This window comes from Ranitomeya variabilis, chromosome 4 (genome assembly GCF_051348905.1).
Source record: "Ranitomeya variabilis isolate aRanVar5 chromosome 4, aRanVar5.hap1, whole genome shotgun sequence".
NCBI lineage: Eukaryota > Metazoa > Chordata > Amphibia > Anura > Dendrobatidae > Ranitomeya > Ranitomeya variabilis.
This window is the reverse complement of record NC_135235.1, coordinates 644,268,551-644,290,780: the sequence shown is the minus strand read 5'-3', so window position 1 is coordinate 644,290,780 and position 22,230 is coordinate 644,268,551. Positions and strand designations below refer to the sequence as shown.

General features: G+C 43.7%; 1 protein-coding gene across 9 annotated transcripts in view; it reads right to left on the bottom strand.

The window, feature by feature from the left end:
* Positions 1 to 22,230, bottom strand: part of LOC143767365 (uncharacterized) — a 307,056-nt gene that overhangs the window by 82,889 nt on the left and 201,937 nt on the right. For 2 of the 9 annotated variants that reach the window (XM_077255638.1, XM_077255637.1), the window contains exons 3-4: positions 5,545 to 5,724; positions 5,338 to 5,461 (exon numbers count right to left, since the gene is read on the bottom strand). In XM_077255638.1, the coding sequence (XP_077111753.1) occupies positions 5,338 to 5,461; positions 5,545 to 5,724 (304 nt within the window). Of the gene's footprint in view, positions 1 to 4,872; positions 4,961 to 5,156; positions 5,255 to 5,337; positions 5,462 to 5,544; positions 5,725 to 5,853; positions 6,005 to 11,196; positions 11,211 to 15,587; positions 16,249 to 22,230 lie in introns of those variants that run through there. The other 7 variants (XM_077255649.1, XM_077255647.1, XM_077255646.1 and 4 more) reach the window with 7 other exon arrangements.

Here is a 22,230-nt window from a genome sequence, read left to right as displayed (position 1 = left end):
CTCCACCACGTACTCCAACTCGCCCTCAACCAACACCGGAGCAGGAGGCTCAGCAGAAGGAACTACAGGCACAATGTACCGCCGCAACAAGGACCTATGAAATACATTGTGAATAGCAAACGACACAGGAAGATCCAGACGAAAAGATACAGGATTAAGGATTTCCAATATCTTGTAAGGCCCAATAAAACGAGGTTTAAATTTGGGAGAGGAGACCTTCATAGGAACAAAGCGGGAAGAAAGCCACACCAAATCCCCAACGCGTAGTCGGGGACCCACACCGCGGCGGCGGTTGGCAAAGCGCTGAGCCTTCTCCTGTGACAACTTTAAGTTGTCCACCACATGATTCCAGATCTGCTGCAACCTATCCACCACAGAATCCACCCCAGGACAGTCAGAAGGCTCCACATGACCCGAAGAAAAGCGAGGATGGAAACCAGAGTTGCAGAAAAAAGGCGAAACCAAGGTGGCGGAACTAGCCCGATTATTAAGGGCAAACTCAGCCAACGGCAAGAATGTCACCCAATCGTCCTGATCAGCAGAGACAAAACACCTCAAATAAGCCTCCAAAGTCTGATTGGTTCGCTCCGTCTGTCCATTAGTCTGAGGATGGAAAGCAGACGAAAACGACAAATCAATGCCCATCCTACTACAAAAGGATCGCCAGAACCTGGAAACGAACTGGGATCCTCTGTCTGACACAATATTCTCAGGGATGCCGTGCAAACGAACCACGTTCTGGAAAAACACAGGAACCAGATCGGAAGAGGAAGGCAGCTTAGGCAAAGGAACCAAATGGACCATCTTGGAGAAGCGATCACATATCACCCAGATAACGGACATGCCCTGAGATAGCGGAAGATCAGAAATGAAATCCATGGAGATATGTGTCCAAGGTCTCTTCGGGACAGGCAAGGGCAAGAGCAAACCGCTGGCACGAGAACAGCAAGGCTTAGCTCGAGCACAAGTCCCACAGGACTGCACAAATGACCGCACATCCCTTGACAAGGAAGGCCACCAAAAGGACCTGGCCACCAGATCTCTGGTGCCAAAAATTCCCGGGTGACCTGCCAACACCGAGGAATGAACCTCGGAAATGACTCTGCTGGTCCACTTATCCGGGACAAACAGTCTGTCAGGTGGACAAGACTCAGGCCTATCAGCCTGAAATCTCTGCAACACACGTCGCAGATCCGGAGAAATAGCTGACAAGATAACTCCATCTTTAAGAATACCAACAGGATCAGCGACTCCAGGAGCATCAGGCACAAAGCTCCTAGAAAGAGCATCGGCCTTCACATTCTTTGAACCTGGTAAATACGAGACAACAAAATCAAAGCGGGAGAAAAACAATGACCAGCGGGCCTGTCTCGGATTAAGGCGTTTGGCAGACTCGAGATACATCAGATTTTTGTGATCAGTCAAGACCACCACACGATGCTTAGCACCCTCGAGCCAATGACGCCACTCCTCAAATGCCCATTTCATGGCCAACAACTCCCGATTGCCCACATCATAATTTCGCTCGGCAGGCGAAAACTTCCTAGAGAAAAAGGCACAAGGCTTCATAACAGAGCAACCAGGGCCTCTCTGCGACAAAACGGCCCCTGCCCCAATCTCCGAAGCATCCACCTCAACCTGAAAGGGAAGTGAGACGTCAGGCTGGCACAAAACAGGCGCCGAAGTAAACCGGCGTTTCAACTCCTGGAAAGCCTCCACGGCAGCAGGAGCCCAGTTAGCTACATCGGAGCCCTTCTTGGTCATATCCGTCAAAGGTTTCACAATGCTAGAAAAATTAGCGATAAAACGACGGTAGAAGTTAGCGAAGCCCAAGAACTTCTGAAGACTCTTAACTGACGAGGGCTGAGTCCAATCAAGAATAGCTCGGACCTTGACTGGGTCCATCTCCACAGCAGAAGGGGAAAAAATGAACCCCAAAAAGGGAACCTTCTGTACACCAAAGAGACACTTTGAGCCCTTGACAAACAAAGAATTTTCACGCAAAATTTTAAAGACCAACCTGACCTGCTCCACATGCGAATCCCAATTATCAGAAAAAAACAAAATATCATCCAGATAAATAATCAAAAATTTATCCAGATACTTCCGGAAAATGTCATGCATAAAGGACTGAAAAACTGAAGGCGCATTGGAGAGCCCAAAAGGCATCACCAAGTACTCAAAATGACCTTCGGGCGTATTGAATGCGGTTTTCCATTCATCACCTTGCTTAATGCGCACAAGGTTGTACGCACCACGAAGGTCTATCTTGGTGAACCACTTGGCACCCTTAATCCGGGCAAACAAGTCAGACAACAGCGGTAAAGGATACTGAAATTTGACAGTGATCTTATTTAAAAGCCGATAATCAATACAAGGTCTCAAAGATCCGTCCTTTTTTGCCACAAAAAAGAATCCCGCACCAAGAGGGGAAGAAGACGGACGAATATGTCCTTTTTCCAGAGACTCCTTGATATATGAACGCATAGCGGTATGTTCAGGTACCGACAGATTAAACAGTCTTCCCTTAGGAAATTTACTGCCTGGGATCAAATCTATAGCACAGTCACAGTCCCTATGAGGAGGCAGTGCACTGGACTCAGACTCACTGAAGACATCCTGATAATCAGACAAATACTCCGGAACTTCCGAAGGCGTAGAAGAAGCAATAGACACAGGCAGGGAATCCTCATGAATACCACGACAGCCCCAACTTGAGACTGACATAGCCTTCCAGTCCAGGACTGGATTATGGGTCTGTAACCATGGCAGCCCTAAAACGACCAAATCATGCATTTTATGTAAAACCAGGAAACGTATCACCTCGCGGTGTTCAGGAGTCATGCACATGGTAACCTGAGTCCAATACTGCGGTTTATTTGCTGCCAATGGTGTAGCATCAATACCCCTAAGAGGAATAGGATTTTCTAATGGTTCAAGAGTAAATCCACAGCGCTTAGCAAATGAGAGATCCATGAGACTCAGGGCAGCACCTGAATCTACAAACGCCATAACAGGATAAGATGACAGTGAGCAAATCAAAGTTACAGACAGAATAAATTTAGGTTGCAAATTACCAACGGTGACAGGACTAACAACCTTAGCTATACGTTTAGAGCATGCTGAGATAACATGTGTAGAATCACCACAGTAGTAGCACAAGCCATTCCGGCGTCTATGAATTTTCCGCTCATTTCTAGTCAGGATTCTATCACATTGCATTAAATCAGGTGTCTGTTCAGACAACACCATGAGGGAATTTGCGGTTTTTCTATCACATTGCACCGAATTAGGTGTCTGTTCAGACAACACCATGAGGGAATTTGCGGTTTTGCGCTCCCGCAACCGCCGGTCAATTTGAATAGCCAGTGCCATAGTATCATTCAGACCTGTGGGAATGGGAAAACCCACCATAACATTCTTAATGGCTTCAGAAAGGCCATTTCTAAAATTAGCGGCCAGTGCACACTCGTTCCAATGTGTCAGCACGGACCATTTCCGAAATTTTTGGCAATACACTTCAGCCTCGTCCTGCCCCTGAGACATAGACAGTAAGGCCTTTTCTGCCTGAATCTCAAGATTGGGTTCCTCATAAAGTAAACCGAGCGCCAGAAAAAACGCATCAAGATCAGCCAATGCCGGATCTCCTGGCGCCAGCGAAAAAGCCCAATCCTGAGGGTCGCCCCGTAAGAACGAAATAACAATTTTTACTTGCTGAGCAGAATCTCCTGATGAACAGGGTCTCAGGGACAAAAACAATTTACAATTATTCACGAAATTCCTAAACTTAAACCTGTCTCCGGAAAACAGTTCAGGAATCGGTATTTTAGGTTCTGACCTAGGATTTCTGATAACATAGTCTTGTATGCCCTGCACACGAGTAGCCAGCTGGTCCACACTTGTAATCAAGGTCTGGACATTCATGTCTGCAGCAAGCATAGCCACTCTGAGGTAAAGGGGAAGAAGAAAAAAAAAAAACTCAGAATCTTCTTTCTTATAATCCCTCTTCTGCAATGCATTAAACATTTAATACTGGCCTGGCAAACTGTTATGACCCCAATGGCGAGGGTCTCAGAGGAACGTGGAAGTCTGCAGAATACAAAAATCCAGCTCATAGGGCAGTGGTAACTGGGTTGACCATATATCTACCCCTAACGCCAACACTAGAAGTAGCCGGGGATCATTCCTACGTTGATTCTAGATGACACGCGCCAGCCGGAGAATCTAGCTACCCCTAGTAGAGGAAAACACAGACCTTTCTTGCCTCCAGAGAAGGGGACCCCAAAGCTGGATAGAAGCCCCCCACAAATAATGACGGTGAGGTAAGAGGAAATGACAAACACAGAAATGAACCAGGTTTAGCACAGAGAGGCCCGCTTACTGATAGCAGAATAAAGAAAGGTAACTTATATGGTCAACAAAAACCCTATCAAAATCCACACTGGAAATTCAAGAACCCCCGAACCGTCTAACGGTCCGGGGGGAGAACACCAGCCCCCTAGAGCTTCCAGCAAAGGTCAGGATATAGATTTGGAACAAGCTGGACAAAAATACAAAACCAAAACAAATAGCAAAAAGCAAAAGGCAGACTTAGCTGATATAACTGGAACCAGGATCAGTAGACAAGAGCACAGCAGACTAGCTCTGATAACTACGTTGCCAGGCATTGAACTGAAGGTCCAGGGAGCTTATATAGCAACACCCCTAACTAACGACCCAGGTGCGGATAAAAGAAATGACAGAAAAACCAGAGTCAAAAAACTAGTAACCACTAGAGGGAGCAAAAAGCAAATTCACAACAGGACCCCCAAGCATGCTCGAGAAATCTTGAGTAACGAGTATATTCGCTCATCACTAGTAGTTACTACTCACCTGGATAATCATATGTAGGAATCTCCTCTTTACACCGCTCTTCACCAATCACAAATGTCTCTATAATAATATTGTTCATATCGTTACCCTGAAATAAATATTGTATAAGTCAAAGACAGATGGAGACATTGCATTACATTATTTTGAAGAATAGAAAAAAAAAATCATTAACATGACAACTAAAACGGTCTCTAATAAATTGGTCACTCAATATAATACTATAAGATGAACCACGACCATCACACATCATAGGGGAGAATTCATGACACCTTCTCTCCATCTACCTGATGATCCGGATGAACACTGAGGTTTTCTTCTTCACAGTCCTGAGGAAGAAGAGGACGGGGACATCTCTCTGGTGTTGTCCTCTTACTGCATCGAACTGGAGGAAACACATACAGGGACTGAATTCATTCTTTACATACAGATAATTATAGGCCATGTGTAATTAGTCCTGTCTATTACCTGGTGATGTGAGGGGCTGAGGAACCTCCATCATGACGTCCTTGTACAGATCTTTGTGTCCTTCTAAATACTCCCACTCCTCCATGGAGAAATAGACGGTGACATCCTGACACCTTATAGGAACCTGACACATACAATTATACCGTCATCACCCCGATCCCTTCATAGCATTAGTGTATTATGTCCCAGCATTCCCAGCAGCGTCACCTCTCCAGTCAGCAGCTCAATCATCTTGTAGGTGAGTTCTAGGATCTTCTGGTCATTGATGTCCTTATGTATCAGGGAGTGAGGTGGAGGTCCCGTGATTGGGCTGAGGGATCTCTCCCATCCCTGAGACAAAGGGGCCTGACAGCGCTCACTAGAGGTCTTCTTCACTACTGTGTAATCCTGGTTATGGAGAGACACATTAATAAATCTTACTACAGACATTTCCAGAGTCCTCACCTCTCCAGTTCTGTCCATCAGTTATTCCCATAGATAAGAATGATGTAATGTGACGTCATCAGAATCTCTCACCTCTCCAGTAAGCCGGAAAAGGATCTCTAGGGTGAGGTGTAATATCCTCTCCGCCATCTGGTCTTTGTCATTATCCATCCTTAACTGGTCAGTCAAGAAAATTCTCTTATAAAAGTAAATCTCTATTGAGAGGATCCAATATTGTAGGGACCTGAATGGGGAGAGGATGACGATGTAACACCATAAAGAATCCCATGTAATACAATTACTGGTGATAAACATGTATTGTATATCTGTCATGAATGTGCCGCATTCTGCTGGGACCTGTTATATATCTGAGATTAGAAGATCGGAGCGATTAGCTGAGCACAGGTTATCTTTAAATCTAGTTGGCCATTCATGAGTTATCAGGTTTCTTGTGGCATGGAACAGGTTTAAAGGTCCTCGTGGTCTACTAGCTGTGCTGCTTATTGGGACCACACCCTTCGATTTTATAAACCTGTGTCTGGCTTCTCTCCATGAGAGCAATAGAATCTTCATTCTAATCCTGGCTTCATTGAAGAGATACTCTTATCGTCTTGAGATTGTTGCATGCGGTTTGTTGCGAATACCTCTACCTTTTGGCGTTCCTTCTGGTTGCTTTTCTGCTTCTTTATTGTACACCCATTTTTCCTTTGCATTTTATCCTGCATGTCTGTCATTTGATTGTGCCTTGGTTTTCTCCCTCTCCGTTCAGCCAGTGATACCCTTTTACTTCTGCAACTTTTCCCTTGGGGGGAGAGTGGGAGCTGCGTGGGGTTTCGTAGGAGCCCAGAGAGGTACGAGACCCGTGCATATCCACCTTTAGGGTTAACCCTAGGGTTAGAGATAGACTAGGGCCTCCCTAGATTAAGGGACAGGATATTGTCCCTCTTCCCTGGCTTTCCTACGGTCATATCAACCATATCATATACATACATACTGGCATCACCACTACTACCAATTAATTTCGTGAAACCCGAGCCGATCCCAGTGTGGAGAGAGAGAGAAAAAAAAAAAATATATCCCCATTGACTTGCATTGGGTTTCGTGTTTCGGTCGGCCCCCCGACTTTTCACAACAATCGGCCGATTTCACAAGATCCGACTTTTAAGAAAGTCGGGTTTCACGAAACCCGACTCGATCCTAAAAAAGTAAAAGTCGCTCAACCCTACTACCAATAATGCAGCAAAGTAAACATAGACTACAAGAAGCTACATGATTATCAAAACTGGAATTGTGGGGAATTTAACACACATTTAGTCAAAAGATTTTTCTTTTTTTGACAGCTGGACAACTCTTAACCCATTCGTTTTACAACTAGGTAAACGCAAAATCAAAGAGGTCTTCTGTTTCATTGAAAATCAGTAGGATTTGGGTACTGTCATCCACCTATAATGTTAACAATATTGGAAGCCAAGGGTGATTGAAAGATGGGATAGGTTTCACACATTCTAAACTAAGATAAGGTCATCAATATCATCAATATTGTAATCCAGGACAACCTCTTTAAAGAGTAACTAAACTTTAGTTTTATTTAACTGCTGATCAGCTATTGAGAATTTATGAATCGTTGTACTGTACTCCATTACCTCATTTTGCTTCCTTCTGTCCCAAACACTATGTTTAAAGTCCTGTTTTAACTGCTCCTTTAGTGGCTACTTTCAACTGCTATTTATAAAAGCCCTCCCTGTCTGAACATAGGAAAAAGAAAATCTCAGAGAGGGTTTGTAAATAGTGTTCAAGTACGGATTATTGGTAAAGCAGCTAGTAAAGGAGCATGAGCAAGGCAGTTAAAACAGCACTTTCAACATGGTGCATGTGATAGAAGGAAGAAAAATAAGGTGATAGAATATAATACAAAAAATGTATTATAAGATTTAGTTATTCTTTATGGAACCCCAGGGATGTGAAACTCCGATGTAAGATGAGGTGTTATTTTATATAATGTTGTATATGTCTGGTGTATTATGCACTGTATTCCCCAACATGGTGCATGTCTACTGAAGATCATATCACAGCTACTAAACATTGATAGAAAAGTGGAGGGAAGCCAACTGTTGTCATGTCACAGCCATAATAGCTTTTCATCAAACAGAAAAATGTAGCAGACATCGAATACAATTTTTATTTGTCAAAAATATGGATTGAAGCCATAATTCCATTTACTGTACTTACTAAACTACTGGCATACTAACAAAAACCCAGAGTATTTAACAGCTAGAACATTAAACCTGGGTCGTAAATTTACGTGGTTAATACGGTTGAAAAATAGACAAGTCAATAAAGTTCAACCAAGGAAAAGAATGCGATAAAGGGAATGGGGCTTAGGCACATGCATACTGTATTATCCAGTCTTCACTAATGGGCACGTTTTTCCCTCCTGATCCTGAGTGTTGATTGACTGGATCGAGATTCAGAACAAGTCTTTAGTGGAGACAAATGATGAGAGTCAATGCTCGTTTCTTGAGTTCGTCTAAGGTGGGCAGGTATGCACCGAGTATCGCAGATGCTCGAGTGACATGTTCCAGTTCCTGCACCCTAATGTTTTGCGGCTGTTGCATAGCCACAAAACATATGGTGATTGCCTGTGTATGTCAGGCAATCCACGCATGTCTTGTGGCTATGTAACAGCGGCAAAACATGAGGGCGCGGGGACTCGAACATGTCTCTCGAGCACTGCGATACCGGTGCATACCTGCTCACCTTAGACGAACTCGAGGAACTAGCACTGGCGCTCATCACAAATGGAGGCGATCGATGGTTCCAGCTTCTGCGGTAGGCTGTTCCACAAAATACTAGTACTCATGGTTAAGAAGCCTTGTCTTCTCTGAAGATTTAACTTGTTTTCCTTCACAAGATAGATGGTGCCTTCTTGTTTTTTTTTTTGTTTGTTTTTTTTTAGGGGTTTATACATGAAACATTTTTTTACCATATTTTCTTTATGGGTCATTTATATAATTGTACAAGTTAATTATGTCCCTACTTATTTGTCCATTCTGGTGATTAAATACATTAATTTTAAACTTTCCTCATAAACATTCTCTATGCCCCTATACCAGATTTGTGGCTTTTCTTTCTAATTTTTCTAATTCTGGTAGCCCAATTGATCATTGGCAATTTTTTTAAATCACTTTTTCCTTTTTTGTGCCTTTCAGTATTTGATGACGTTTTTTGTTCTAAATCCATCAAAAAGGTGCATTTGACTCTGCTCCATTTTTTCATTAAACATATTGATGACTTTTTATTGCAAATCGTTAAAATATCGCAAGTTTGTCTTAGGCTAGGTTCACATTGCGTTAGTGGGTGATCGCTAACGGACAGCGTTGCACGGCGAAAATGTCGCAATTAACGCCGTGCAACGGGTCCGTTAGCGCACCCATTGACAGCAATGTAAATTTCGCCTGCAGCGCATCACTAGCGCGTGCCTTTTTCGGCTCGCGCTAGTGATGTGCTGTTCTTCTGTGACGCGCCTCGGACGCTGCTTGCAGCGTCCGCGGCGCGCCCGAGGTCCATTCCCCGCTCTCGCAGATCGGGGATCTGCGAGAGCGGGGACGTTAACGCGACACCTGAACGCGGCCCCTAAATAAACATTGCGTTAGCGCAATCCGCTAGCACTAGCGCTAAACGGATTGCCGTAACGCAATGTGAACCTAGCCTTAGGGCTCTTTCAGAAGTCAGTGTGTCCGGTACGTGTGAATGGGTCTGTGCACATGTCAGTGTGTTTCCACAGACGATGTGTCTGGTGCGTGACAATGGTTCTGTGCACGTCAGTGTGTTTCCACGGACGATCTATGCCTGGGCAAAATACGCTGACATGTCCGTTTCTCAACAAAGAGATTTACGTCAGAATTCTGGCACAAACGCATGCTATATCCACAGCTTCCCCTCTGTCCAGGTTTTTACTAACCTCTTCCTAAAGAAATTATCAGGTCGGATTGGCAACGTCTGGCACAGTTTTACTATCGATCACTTCGAACCTTATGCTCTATCACACACCCCGCAGATCATCCCTTACAGCTCGCCAACATTTTTTCCTACAATGGATGTTAAGCTTACTGGTCTATAATTACCATGGTAACAACTGAAGACTTTTGGAAACTTTGCAAAAGAGCGGGATTAAAGCCGACGACCCAAGTTCGTGTTATTTAACCCCTTAACGACCAGAGGTACTTTTGGTTTTGCATTTTCATTTTTTGCTCCCCCTCTTCCCAGAGCCATAACTTTTTTATTTTTTGGTAAAAATGGCCATGCGAGGGCTTGTTTTCGCAGGACGAATTGTACTTTCGAACGACACCATTGGTTTTCCTATGTCGTGTACTAGAAAATTCCAAGTGCGGTGAAATTGCAAAAAAAGTGCAATCCCACACTTGTTTTTTGTTTTGCTTTTTATTAGGTTCACTAAATGCTAAAACTGACCTGCCATCATTATTCTCCAGGTCCGCGTTCGCTGTGCATAGACCTCTATTACTAACGCATGCCAACGCAATGCTACCATGTGTTAGCGCAATAGTAGAAAAAAAGTGAATTTGGGCATCAGCGTTAGCCGATCCGTTTAACGGATGCCACTAAAGCTATGTGAACCTAGCCTAATGAACAGATTATTTTTTTTAATTGATACACCGGGTGATTCTGAATGTGGCGATACCAAATTTGTGTATGTTTGATTTTTTTTTTAAATTGTTATATTTTATGGGCAAAAGGGGGGTGATTTAAACTTTTATATATTTTTAAAAACATTTTTTTTTTTTTTTTACTTTTGGCAAGCTTCAATAGCCTTTATGGGAGACTAGAAGCTGCCATAACCTGATCGGCCCTGCTACGTACAAGAGATGATCAGAACACCTGTATGTAGCAGAATTACTCACTTGCAATAAGCGCCAACCACCAGGCGGCGCTCACAGCAATCCGGCAGTGACAACCTTAAGAGGTCTCCAGGAGACTTCTGGTTGTCATGCCAACCTGCGATCACGTGACAGGGGTCACCGAGTGGCATTTAACGGGTTAATAGGCGCTGGTGGATGGCAACAGCTGACATGTGCCAGGAAAGATGTGGGCTCACCGACAGAGCCCACAATAAAAGGGAGAGAGTCCAACATTGGCGTAAATTTACGCCCAACATTGGAAAGGGGTTAAAGAGGCCTCTCCATGATAGACACATGCACGAGCATTGTCAGTGAGTTCATTGTCTGCAGATCTGAATGTGATCGCCCAGAGCTAGAATAGGCCAAAGGCGGCATTAGTGTGTATGGAAGAAACGCACAGAGAGGAGACGGGGGACGGAGGACCCTGCTGGAGCCGGGTATATGCTGGAGGATGAATTATGGCTCCGTCCACAAATAATTATACACGACACTGGGTTGTTTACAAGTAACATCCACCTACCTCCACCTGCAGAGCCGCACACCACATATATGGCTGTTCTGTGCACACAGGACCTGTGATGAGGTCACAGGAGGGGAGGAGTCAGGGGTCACATGATCAGGGGCCTCAGTGTGTGCAGGACTCTGCTGTGCTGGTTGTCATGGTGCTGGATGAGGGGAAGTTTATGTGTGGGGTCAGGAGGGGTTTACAGGGTGGATGTAGCAGAGCCGCATGTGTACGAGGTGTACGGAGAGGAGCCGTGTGTGTATGAGGTGTACGGAGCAGAGCCGTGTGTGTACGAGGTGTACGGAGCAGAGACATGTGTGTATGAGGTGTACGGAGCAGAGACATGTGTGTATGAGGTGTATGGAGCAGAGCCGTGTGTGTACGAGATGTACAGAGTGAAGCCGCGTGTGTACGAGGTGTACGGAGCGGAGCCGCGTGTGTACGAGGTGTACGGAGAGGAGACGTGTGTGTACGAGGTGTACGGAGAGGAGACGTGTGTGTACGAGGTGTACGGAGCGGAGCCGTGTGTGTACGAGGTGTACGGAGCGGAGCCGTGTGTGTACGAGGTGTACGGAGCAGAGCCGTGTGTGTACGAGGTGTACGGAGCAGAGCCGTGTGTGTACGAGGTGTACGGAGAGGAGACGTGTGTGTACGAGGTGTACGGAGCAGAGCCGTGTGTGTACGAGGTGTACGGAGCAGAGCCGTGTGTGTACGAGGTGTATGGAGCAGAGCCGTGTGTGTACGAGGTGTATGGAGCAGAGCCATGTGTGTACGAGGTGTACGGAGAGGAGACGTGTGTGTGTACGAGGTGTACGGAGAGGAGACGTGTGTGTACGAGGTGTACGGAGCGGAGTCGTGTGTGTACGAGGTGTACGGAGTGGAGCCGTGTGTGTACGAGGTGTACGGAGAGGAGACGTGTGTGTACGAGGTGTACGGAGCGGAGCCGTGTGTGTACAACAAATACTCGGAGGTCACCCGAGGGTGCTCGGGAAAGCACGAGCAACGAGTACACTCGCTCATCACTAATTAGCATGCCATCAACTAGTTAAAGGACTCATTTACATATAAACAGACTTTAGATTTACTTTTAATAAATATCTGTTTGTGGGGAATTTAATAAAGGGACTGTTGGGCAGGGTATTTAGCTATGTACACCAACTGCTGGTGGTCCTGGGGGCAAGGGACCTGACAGATTCCCTTTTAAAGAGAAATGTGGACATTTTTGGGTGGGGCCTAGTCAAACCCAGACCTTAATCCAATTGAGAATCTGTGGTCAGACTTGAAGATTGCTGTTCACCAGAGGAAACCATCTAACTTGAAGGAGCTGGAGCAGTTTTGCCTTGAGGCAAAATGAGGCTCTACAAAGCACTGACTTTAGGGGGTGAATAGTTATGCACACTGAAATTGTGCATAACAAAAAAAGTGAGAAACAACTGAAATTATGTCTTATATTCTAGGTTCTTCAAAGTAGCCACCTTTTGCTTTGATGACTGCTTTGCACACTCTGGGCATTCTCTTGATGAGCTTCAAGAGGTAGTCACCGGGAATGGTCTTCCAACAATCTTGAAGGAGTTCCCAGAGATGCTTAGCACTTGTTGGCCCTTTTGCCTTCACTCTGCGGTCCAGCTCACCCCAAACCATCTTGATTGGGTTCAGGTCTGGTGACTGTGGAGGCCAGGTCATCTGGCGTAGTACCCCATCACTCTCCTTCTTGGTCAAATAGCCCTTACACAGCCTGGAGGTGTGTTTGTGGTCATTGTCCTGTTCTTTGTGTTCTTTAGCCCAAACAAGTTTCTTCTGCTTGTTACTGTCCTTATCAGTGGTTTCCTAGCAGCTATTTTACCATGAAGGCCTAATGCACAAAGTCTCCTCTTAACAGTTGTTGTAGAGATGTGTCTGCTGCTAGAACTCTGTGTGGCATTGACCTGGTCTCTAATCTGAGCTGCTGTTAACCTGCGATTTTTGAGGCTGGTGACTCGGATAAATTTATTCTCAGGAGCAGAGGTGACTCTTGGTCTTCCTTTCCTGGGGCGGTCCTCACGTGAGCCAGTTTCTTTGTAGCGCTTGATGGTTTTTGCCACCGCACTTGGGGACACTTTCAAAGTTTTCCCAAATTTCGGACTGACACCTTCATTTCTTAAATTAATGATGGCCACTTGTTTTTCTTTACTTAGCTGCTTTTTTCTTGCCATAATACAAATTCTAACAGTCTATTCAGACTATCAGCTGTGTATCCACCAAACTTCTGCACAACACAACTGATGGTCCCAACCCCATTTATAAGGCAATAAATCCCACTTATTAAACCTGACAGAGCACACCTGTGAAGTGAGAACCATTCCGGTGACTACCTCTTGAAGCTCATCAAGAGAATACCAAGAGTGTGCAAAGCAGTCATCAAAGCAAAAGGTGGCTACTTTGAAGAACCTAGAATATAAGACATAATTTCAGTTGTTTCACACTTTTTTGTTAAGTATATAATTGCACATGTGTTAATTCATAGTTTTGATGCCTTCAGTGTGAATGTACAATTTTCATAGTCATGAAAATACAGAAAAATCTTTAAATGAGAAGGTGTGTCCAAACTTTTGGTCTGTACTGTATAGTGTTCGGAGAATACATTTTTATCGCGGCAGCTGAATGATTTACAGCTATTAGCCAGCTTGATTACATGTGGGGATTCCCTAGCAACCAGGCAACCCCCACATGTACTCAGCCTGTCTAGTAGCTGTAAATCATTCAGCTGAGGCGATGAAAACTTAATCTCCGAACACTAACAAATACTCGGAGACCACCCGAGCGTGTTCGGGAAAACCCGAGCAACAAGTATATTCGCTCATCACTACTGTCCACCATCGTTCACCATCCAATCTGACTGAACTGGAGAGGATCTGCAAGGAAGAATGGCAGAGGATCCCCAAATCCAGGTGTGAAAAACTTGTTGCATAATTCCCAAGAAGACTCATGGCTGTGCTAGCTCAAAAGGGTGCTTCTACTTAATACTGAGCAAAGGGTCTGTATACTTATGACCATGTGACATTTCAGTTTTTCTTTTTTAATAAATTAGCAAAAATTACTAAATTTCTTTTTTTTTTCCAGTCAAGATGGGGTGCAGAGTGTACATTAATGAGAAAAAAATATATATTTTTAATTTACCAAATGGCTGCAATGAAACAAGGAGTGAAAAATTAAAATGAGTATGAATACTTTCCATACTCACTGTATGTCCAGCATAACAGCTATCCACCTGTGAAAGATCCCTCTTCATTCAAAAAATACAAATTGTCATTCCTTACCACAAATCAATACAACAGATGACGATGACCAGGTTCGGAGCCTTTAGTGTCTAAAGTAAACAAAGACTCCAGTAGGCACTGATCCCATTTTTTCAGCATAAGTGAGAAGCTATCCCATAAGCACAGGCCAGTATGCCAACACCTTTTGAAATATAGTGCTGTGGAAACGTTTTAGTCAGGTGCAGAAAAAAGTGCTGCAAAGTAAGCAAGCTTTTGAAAATAAAAGTGGCAATAGTTTATTTTTATCAATTAACAAGAAATGAATGTGAATGAACAAAAGAGAAATCTAAATTCCATCAATGTTTGTTGTGACTGCCCTTTGCCTTCAAAATAGCATTCAAGCATCAGTTCTACAAGATACACTTGCTTACACTTTTTGCAGGAACTTGACAGGCAGGTTGCTCCAAACATGTGGATGTCGCTTGAGACTATCCTTTTGTCTCTTCATGAAATCCCAGACAGACTCGATGATGTTGAGATCAGGGCTCTGATTGGCCAGATCATCACTTCCAGGACTCCTTGTTCTTCTCAATACGAAAGATAGTTCTTAATGACATTGGCTAGATGTTTGGGTTTGTTGTCCTGCTGCAGAATAAATCTGGAGCCAATCATACGCCTCCCTGATGGTATTACATGCTGGAGAAGTATCTGCCTGTTTTTCTCAGCACTGAGAACATCATAATTCTTGACCAAATCAACAGCTCCCTATACTGATATGTACTCTCAAACATGCAATGAACCTTCACCATGCTTCACTGTTGCATTCTCAGGTATTTAGCAAGATTTTATTTCTTTCCCTGTGTGAATTCTGTGATGTCCAACAAGATCTGAATCCTGTTTAAATGGAACCAGTAAAGTGAGATAACACTATTTACCTGGAGATATAAAGCTATTCTGCAGGTAAACAGTGTTAGAAAGGTGCCCGATTTCCGCACTAAAAGCAACTGTATCTACGCTAGTTCCCCTGTATGCTTTCAATGCTTTAGCCCGGCATCTTTCGACTGCGCTTTCCCTACGGATTAACCCTATATCTGCAGGCAAATAGCTATCCAACACGACTGGTTCCCTTTAAAACATTTCCCACATTCTCAACATTAAAATGGCTTCTACTTTCTGTGAATTCTCTTATGTTTAGAAAGATCTGAAGTTCGGGTAAAACACTTTCCACATTCTGAACATAAGTATGGCTTCTCCCCTGTATGAATCCTGTGATGTTTAACAAGATCTGATGTCTGATTAAAACATTTCCCACATTCTGAACATGAAAATGGCTTCTCCCCTGTGTGAATTCTCTGGTGTTTGATAAGATCTGATTTCTGAGAACAACATTTCCCACAATGTGAACATGAAAATGGCTTTTCCCCTGTATGAGTTCTTTGATGTCTAAGAAGCTTTGATTTATGGCTAAAACATTTCCCACAATCTGAACATAAAAATTGCTTCTCTCCAATGTGACTTCTCTGATGTTTAACAAGATAGAATTTATATTTAAAACATTTCCCACATTCTAAACATGAAAATTGTTTCTCCACTGTGTGAGCACTTTGATTTTCAAAATCCCTTTTGTGACTTATATTTTGTTTAACAAAAGATGAATCAGAAGTTAGGAGCTGTTGAAAATGATCAGGTGTTAGATCTTTGGTGTGAAAGGATGGAAGCATATCGGTGGTAATAGCATGTTCTTCATACATATCTGGTGCGATACCATTATCATCTTCTTCTTTAAAATCTGTAAATATCAGAAGTTCCTCAGAGCTCCTGGCACAGTCATCTGCCATAAAAAAAATACAAACAAATTAAATGGGAACCTGTCATGTGATAAAACGCTATTAACATGCAAATATGGTGTTAATCTGCAGGTTAATAGCATTCTGAACCTGCTCAGCGCCGGCACTTGGACCACCACTGCAGGTGGGAAATTAACTTTATTCGTCCAGGTAATGTTCTGTTGTCAGTCACAAGGGCGGCACTGACTGACATCAGCTCAGCCTTAGACTCAGCTGTCAGTCAGAGCCAGGGCGCAGGTACAGCCGCCTCTCTCTATACACAGATCAGTGATTGAACCCACAGCAGCATCACCCTGGTGACCGAAATCAGAATGCTACCAGGAGGAATAAAGTTAATTTCCTCCCACCAATGTAGTTCTAAGTGCCCTGCCAGGTAGGTTCAGAATGCTATTAATCTGCAGATTAACCCCATATCTACAAGTTAATAGCGTTTTTTCAAGTGACAAGTTCCCCTTAATGTTTTTCAATAGTGCCTTGAAATTATATTAATTTTAATCCGCGATTGTACATTTTATAACATAACCTTATGAACAAATTACAGTAAAACTCAGTCATAAAGTGACTAAGAGAGAGGTGGCAACAGTAGACGTCAAAGCAGGTAGTAAATTATGATGTTAGTCACCAAGTTGAGCTCTTCTGTTTTCACTTCTCTGCTGAAGCCAGTAAGTCCATGTTTATCGCCAGCTCATACGAATCAACACACAGGCGCCACTCACTCCGGCAGCGTCCCTGTGTCTCTGGAGCCGGGTGTTCACTTCCCAGCTTCAGAGATGTGCACTACGCATGTCTGGAAGTTCAGAAGATGGCTACTGGTCATGTGCAGTGCGTCTCTGAAGCCAGGTGTAAGCTTCCCGGATTCAGAGGCGCACACTGCGCACGTCCAGAAGATGACTTCCAGTTATGCACAGTGGTAGTGTCTGAAGCTGGGAAGAGAACACCCGGCTTCAGAGACACAGGGACGCTTTCGGAATAAATGGTGCGCATGCACAGATTTGCATGAGCAGCGATGTGGCCAGCTCATGCAAATTATGTTATCACGCCTACAGGGGTGTGATAACATGGAAAGAGGGCTGACTAGTTTGGGGAACTAACGCCCCATCAACTAGTCAAAGTCCTCATTAGCATAGGAAAAGTGGAGGTTATAAATGCTTTTTTAAAGCATTTAACTGAATTATGTTATACAGGGCTGGTTAGAGAGGGAACTTAATCACACATAGCTGAATGCTGCTGGATTGGAGGGCAAGGAGGTCCTGACTGGTTCCCTTTAAATTAATGCACACATGCACAAGTATACACATAAACAATGAGTCAGCCTACTGCAATAATGAGTACATGCTGTAAACGTTAAAAACATAGGGTACTTAGCGTTTTTTTTTATAAAAGGGTGCAAAATAAACTAAACCATGGTTTTGGAGCAATTGTAGGGCTAGATTTGCATGTCTTTTTCTATTGAATTATTTTTAATATAAGGGAATACAAAAAGAGAAGGTGTGGATACAAAAAAGAGGGTCCTTTATATTTCTTTACATGTGATGACAAAAAAAGGAAACATTGTCTCCCGTCATGAGTTTACAAATATGGGGGGCACCAGGGGATCTGAAAAAGAATTTGCACCAATGTTCTCTGCAAGCCACGATTTCCAGTCCCCTGTTATTTGGTTGATCACTTTTCTTATTATACATAAAATACGCTCTTCAACATTGAAATTGCAATACCAAGAAGGAAAAGTTGTGTAATTATGAATATCATAGGATCGATAACCATGTTACTAATATGCAAATTATGAAAAAATAAAAACAAAATTTTTGAAACATCTCAATTTATTCAGTAGAGAATAAGAGCGCCAAGCAGAGAAATCCCTGCACTTACACTCCTTGGCTGCTATTAATGAGGCAATTAATGGTTGTCTGAGGAATATTCTACCATGCCGAATGCACTTGGGCAAAGCATCAAGATCCGTTTCTGGCAGCTCATTTTGTATATGCCGACCACTGTCATCCCAGATGTGTTTGAAAGGAGACACGTCTGGAGACACAACACGCCGTGGTTCTAAGCAACATACAGCCTGGCATTGTGTTGAAAAGAACCAGTCCTGGAAGACTTTAGAGAAATGACCGCACCTCTGGTTCTAAAACCAAATCAATGTAACACTGAGCTATTAATGTTAATTAATGTACCTAGAACCAGAACTAGAGAGTATGGGCTACAGTACAGTATTCCACCACACATCATAATCCCGGGAGTAGAACCGGTGTAATGTTCTCTTGTAAATGCCTTTTCACTGTGCTTTCCACGTGATCTTCATAGCAATCTCTGACTATCATATATCTTGAAGACAAAACGGGACTCATTTCTGAAGAGGATAGATCTCCATTCCAGTCTCTATCGCTTTTTTGCTGTGCAACATGAAAGTTTTTGAGAGCAGTGCAATGAGATCAATGGAACATGAAGCTGAACATCTGGCTCGTAGCCCAACGTTGTGCAAACACCTTCTGATGGTTTGTCAAGACACTGTTTGACGCTTAAAGGCTTGACAAGTGACACCAATATTCACTTGCAGTACAGAATGCTATTCTTTTAAACTGGCAATCCGTCCATGCAGATGTTTTCTTCTGTGCATCTCTTGCCGTCATATCACGTTGTTGTTGGTCTCCCAACCACAGGTATTTGTGATATATTTGTTGCCATGTTTGGTAATCACTAGAATGCTGATTTCGTTTCTACTTATATAAAAATGGTTTCCTAGACAAAATAACAAAACAGTTCATGCATTTAAGTTTTTTTTTATGAAAAATGGTGACTATGAGGCTCCTACAACCTTTGTGTTGTACACCGTACATATAAAACGACTAAAAGAGATAGCAAGAAGGTCAACGACTGAGCATGTCTGATGGCTCAGGTCTATACCTCTGATCTCCTCTTCTACTGAACGATCTAAGTTGATTAATGGCCAAATCAAAGTTGAAAATTATGTAGGCCAATAAAGATTATACAGGAAAAATATATAGTTATGTACCTTGTTAGTCAGTAGATAGGAAAATATTGAAATTTGAGTGTCCTTAGTGGTTGATACCTTTTAATGGCTAACTGAAAAGATGATAAAAAATGGCAGCTTTCAAGACTACTCAGGTCTCTTCATCAAGCATAGAATAACACAAATTCTCAAGAGTCACATATTTATACGCACCGGAATAATGCAATAGATAAGACAAGTGACGTGAAGCAAAACTATTAGTATTGGAAACGGGAGAAACAGTTGTAGCCGTAAATATTGGTACAGTTCATAAATAAGGAGTGTGAAAGCTTTATTATCCTGCGAATGAGGTCTGGTCCAAGGTTGTGATGCCCCCAAATGGTCTGAGGAACACATTCCTTAGTTGATGTCTTTCTACATCTGGTCTCTGGTGGTGGAATTATAATCAATGCATCAGAAATTTCCACAATTTCTCTCATGTGTGCAATACTAAGGAAAACCTCAAAACCTGTTGGGGGCCATGAGGTTTGGAGTTTGGGAAAATACCGATCTAAACCTACTTGGAAGTAGATGCTTCATCTGTTGGTGTTGGGCCTTTCCGTTTTTAAAAATATATATATACCGTATATACTCGAGTATAAGTCGACCTGAGTATAAGCCGAGGCACCTAATTTGCCACAAAAAAACTGGGAAAATTTAATGACTCGAGTATAAGCCTAGGGTGGGAAATGCAGCAGCTCCTGGTAAATGCACCAAACAAAATACGCCCCATATAATGCTGCATAAAGGTTGATGATGGCCCCATAAGATGCTCCATAGAAAAATATGCCCCATATAATGCTCCATAAAGGTTGATGATAGCCCCATAAGATGCTTCATAGAAAAATATGCCCCATATAATGCTCCATAAAGGTTGGTGATGGCCCCATATAATGCTGCATCATATCAGTGCAGTTTATGCTGATATGATTATATCCTATATTGCTGCTGCTGCAATAAAAAAAAATGACATACTCACCTCTCGTCACTGGCCAATGCTCCTCAGCGTCGCTCTCTGCAGTGACTGTTCAGGCAGAGGGCGCACACTAACCACGTCATCGCGCCCTCTCACCGGAACGTCACAGCCAGAGGACGCGGAAGACACAGCGCGGCAGTGGAACGGGGACAGGTGAATATCTCAAGTGCCGGGGTCCTGAGCAAGCGGCGGCACAGGCGCCTGGCCCCCATAGCGCGCGGGTGTCCCTGCCTGTGCCGACTGCCAGCCATGTCAGCAGCCACCAGGAATACTTACCGAGGCTGCAGGGGAGTGCGGGCATGTTCCGGAGATGCCGGGGACCTCCGCACTGGGACCGTGACTCGTGTATAAGCCGAGGGGGGTCTTTTTCAGCCAAAATAGGGGGCTGAAAAACTCAGCTTATACACAAGTATATACGGTATGTATATGAAGAAATAGAGCCTTTTTTGTCTTTTCCTTATTGCTGGTCGAGAACTGTTTGCACGTGAAGTGGAAGGGCTTGTTACTCGTTATCTATCTATGCTAATTACATAGCGTAAATCCTAAACAAGTTTAATGGTCCTCTTTTCTCTACAATATTCCCTTGCAGACAAGAATGTAAACACGGAGCTTTATCTTGTTCTTTTAAACCGTGTGAAAATCCTGATGACCTGTTGCTACCTGTTCATGATTCTCCATATCACTGTAGCCTTTATAACAGATATACCTATCTCATGTGATTGTACAGTTATTCAGAAGTCTGTTCTCCAAAATGGTGGATTTTTTCTACTTGGTATTCTGACAGTTGCCCATCTGTCCTTAAATCTGAGGTTATACAGTAACATGAGCGACGTGCAGATTGTGACATCACGTATGATATTGCAATTAATCAAAGTTCATGGGGTCACCCTTTGATCTGATATGAAAAAAATATAAGCCTGTTGAATTTTTGGGCTGCTTTCTTACAGCCAAATGTGCAGCTCCAAAGTAGTTAGCATATGGCAAGTAAGTTGCACAAATGTTTTCCTGTTTAATGATCATGTAATGCATCACCATAAAGCACCATAGTAATTTGGGAGACTGAATTAATATTGCATATTGTCTGTGACAGAAGTGCACAGTTGGCATCATGGTTCTGGAGTGTGCTCCATGCATTGTTGTACATCAATATAAATACCTTCACAGCCTATTGCCAATGTCAAAGTTAGCCAAGTCAATCGATTTCCGTCTGGAGATAAGGGTTCTCAAGACATATCAAACAGGTCAATCCGGTGAGCTACATTTCAACATATTTGTGTATTCCCAATTATTTTCATCTGTCTCACTAATTCTCAATTGTTTCTTCAGAAGTCCCTCTGTTACTTCAGAGCTTTGCCATAACAGAGATGTACCCAGTAGCGTAGCTACCAGGGAAGGCAGAGGGGGCGGTGGCCCCGCGCTCTGAGGGGGCCCACCCGGAGCTACGCTATGTAACTGTATCGGCGAGCACATTGCACCGATACAGTTACATTCTGTGGCAGTGCAGGGAGAATCGACTTCCCTGCTCTGACACTCGGCCGCTATGGGGCCCCTGAGGAGGCGTGGGGGTCCGGTGCCAGCAGTGGGCCCCCCACTCGTCATCGCTGGGTCAACTGTATCGGCTGGATGCCGATACAGCTAACCGCATTCATGAGAGAAGGAGCATTACGCTCCCTCTCCCATCATCCCGTCAGCGTCTGACATCACCGACGCCGACAGCGGGCGCGATGACGTCAGTAATATGCATGCTGCCTATGAGGCTGCATTATACTGTACTGGCTGCCTATGGGGGTGCATTATACTGTACTGGCTGCCTATGGGGGTGCATTATACTATGCAGGCTGCCTATGAGGCTGCATTATACTGTACTGGCTGCCTATGGGGGTGCATTATACTGTACTGGCTGCCTAATGGGGGTGCATTATACTGTACTGTCTGCCTATTGGGGGTGCATTATAATGTACTGGCTGCCTATGGGGT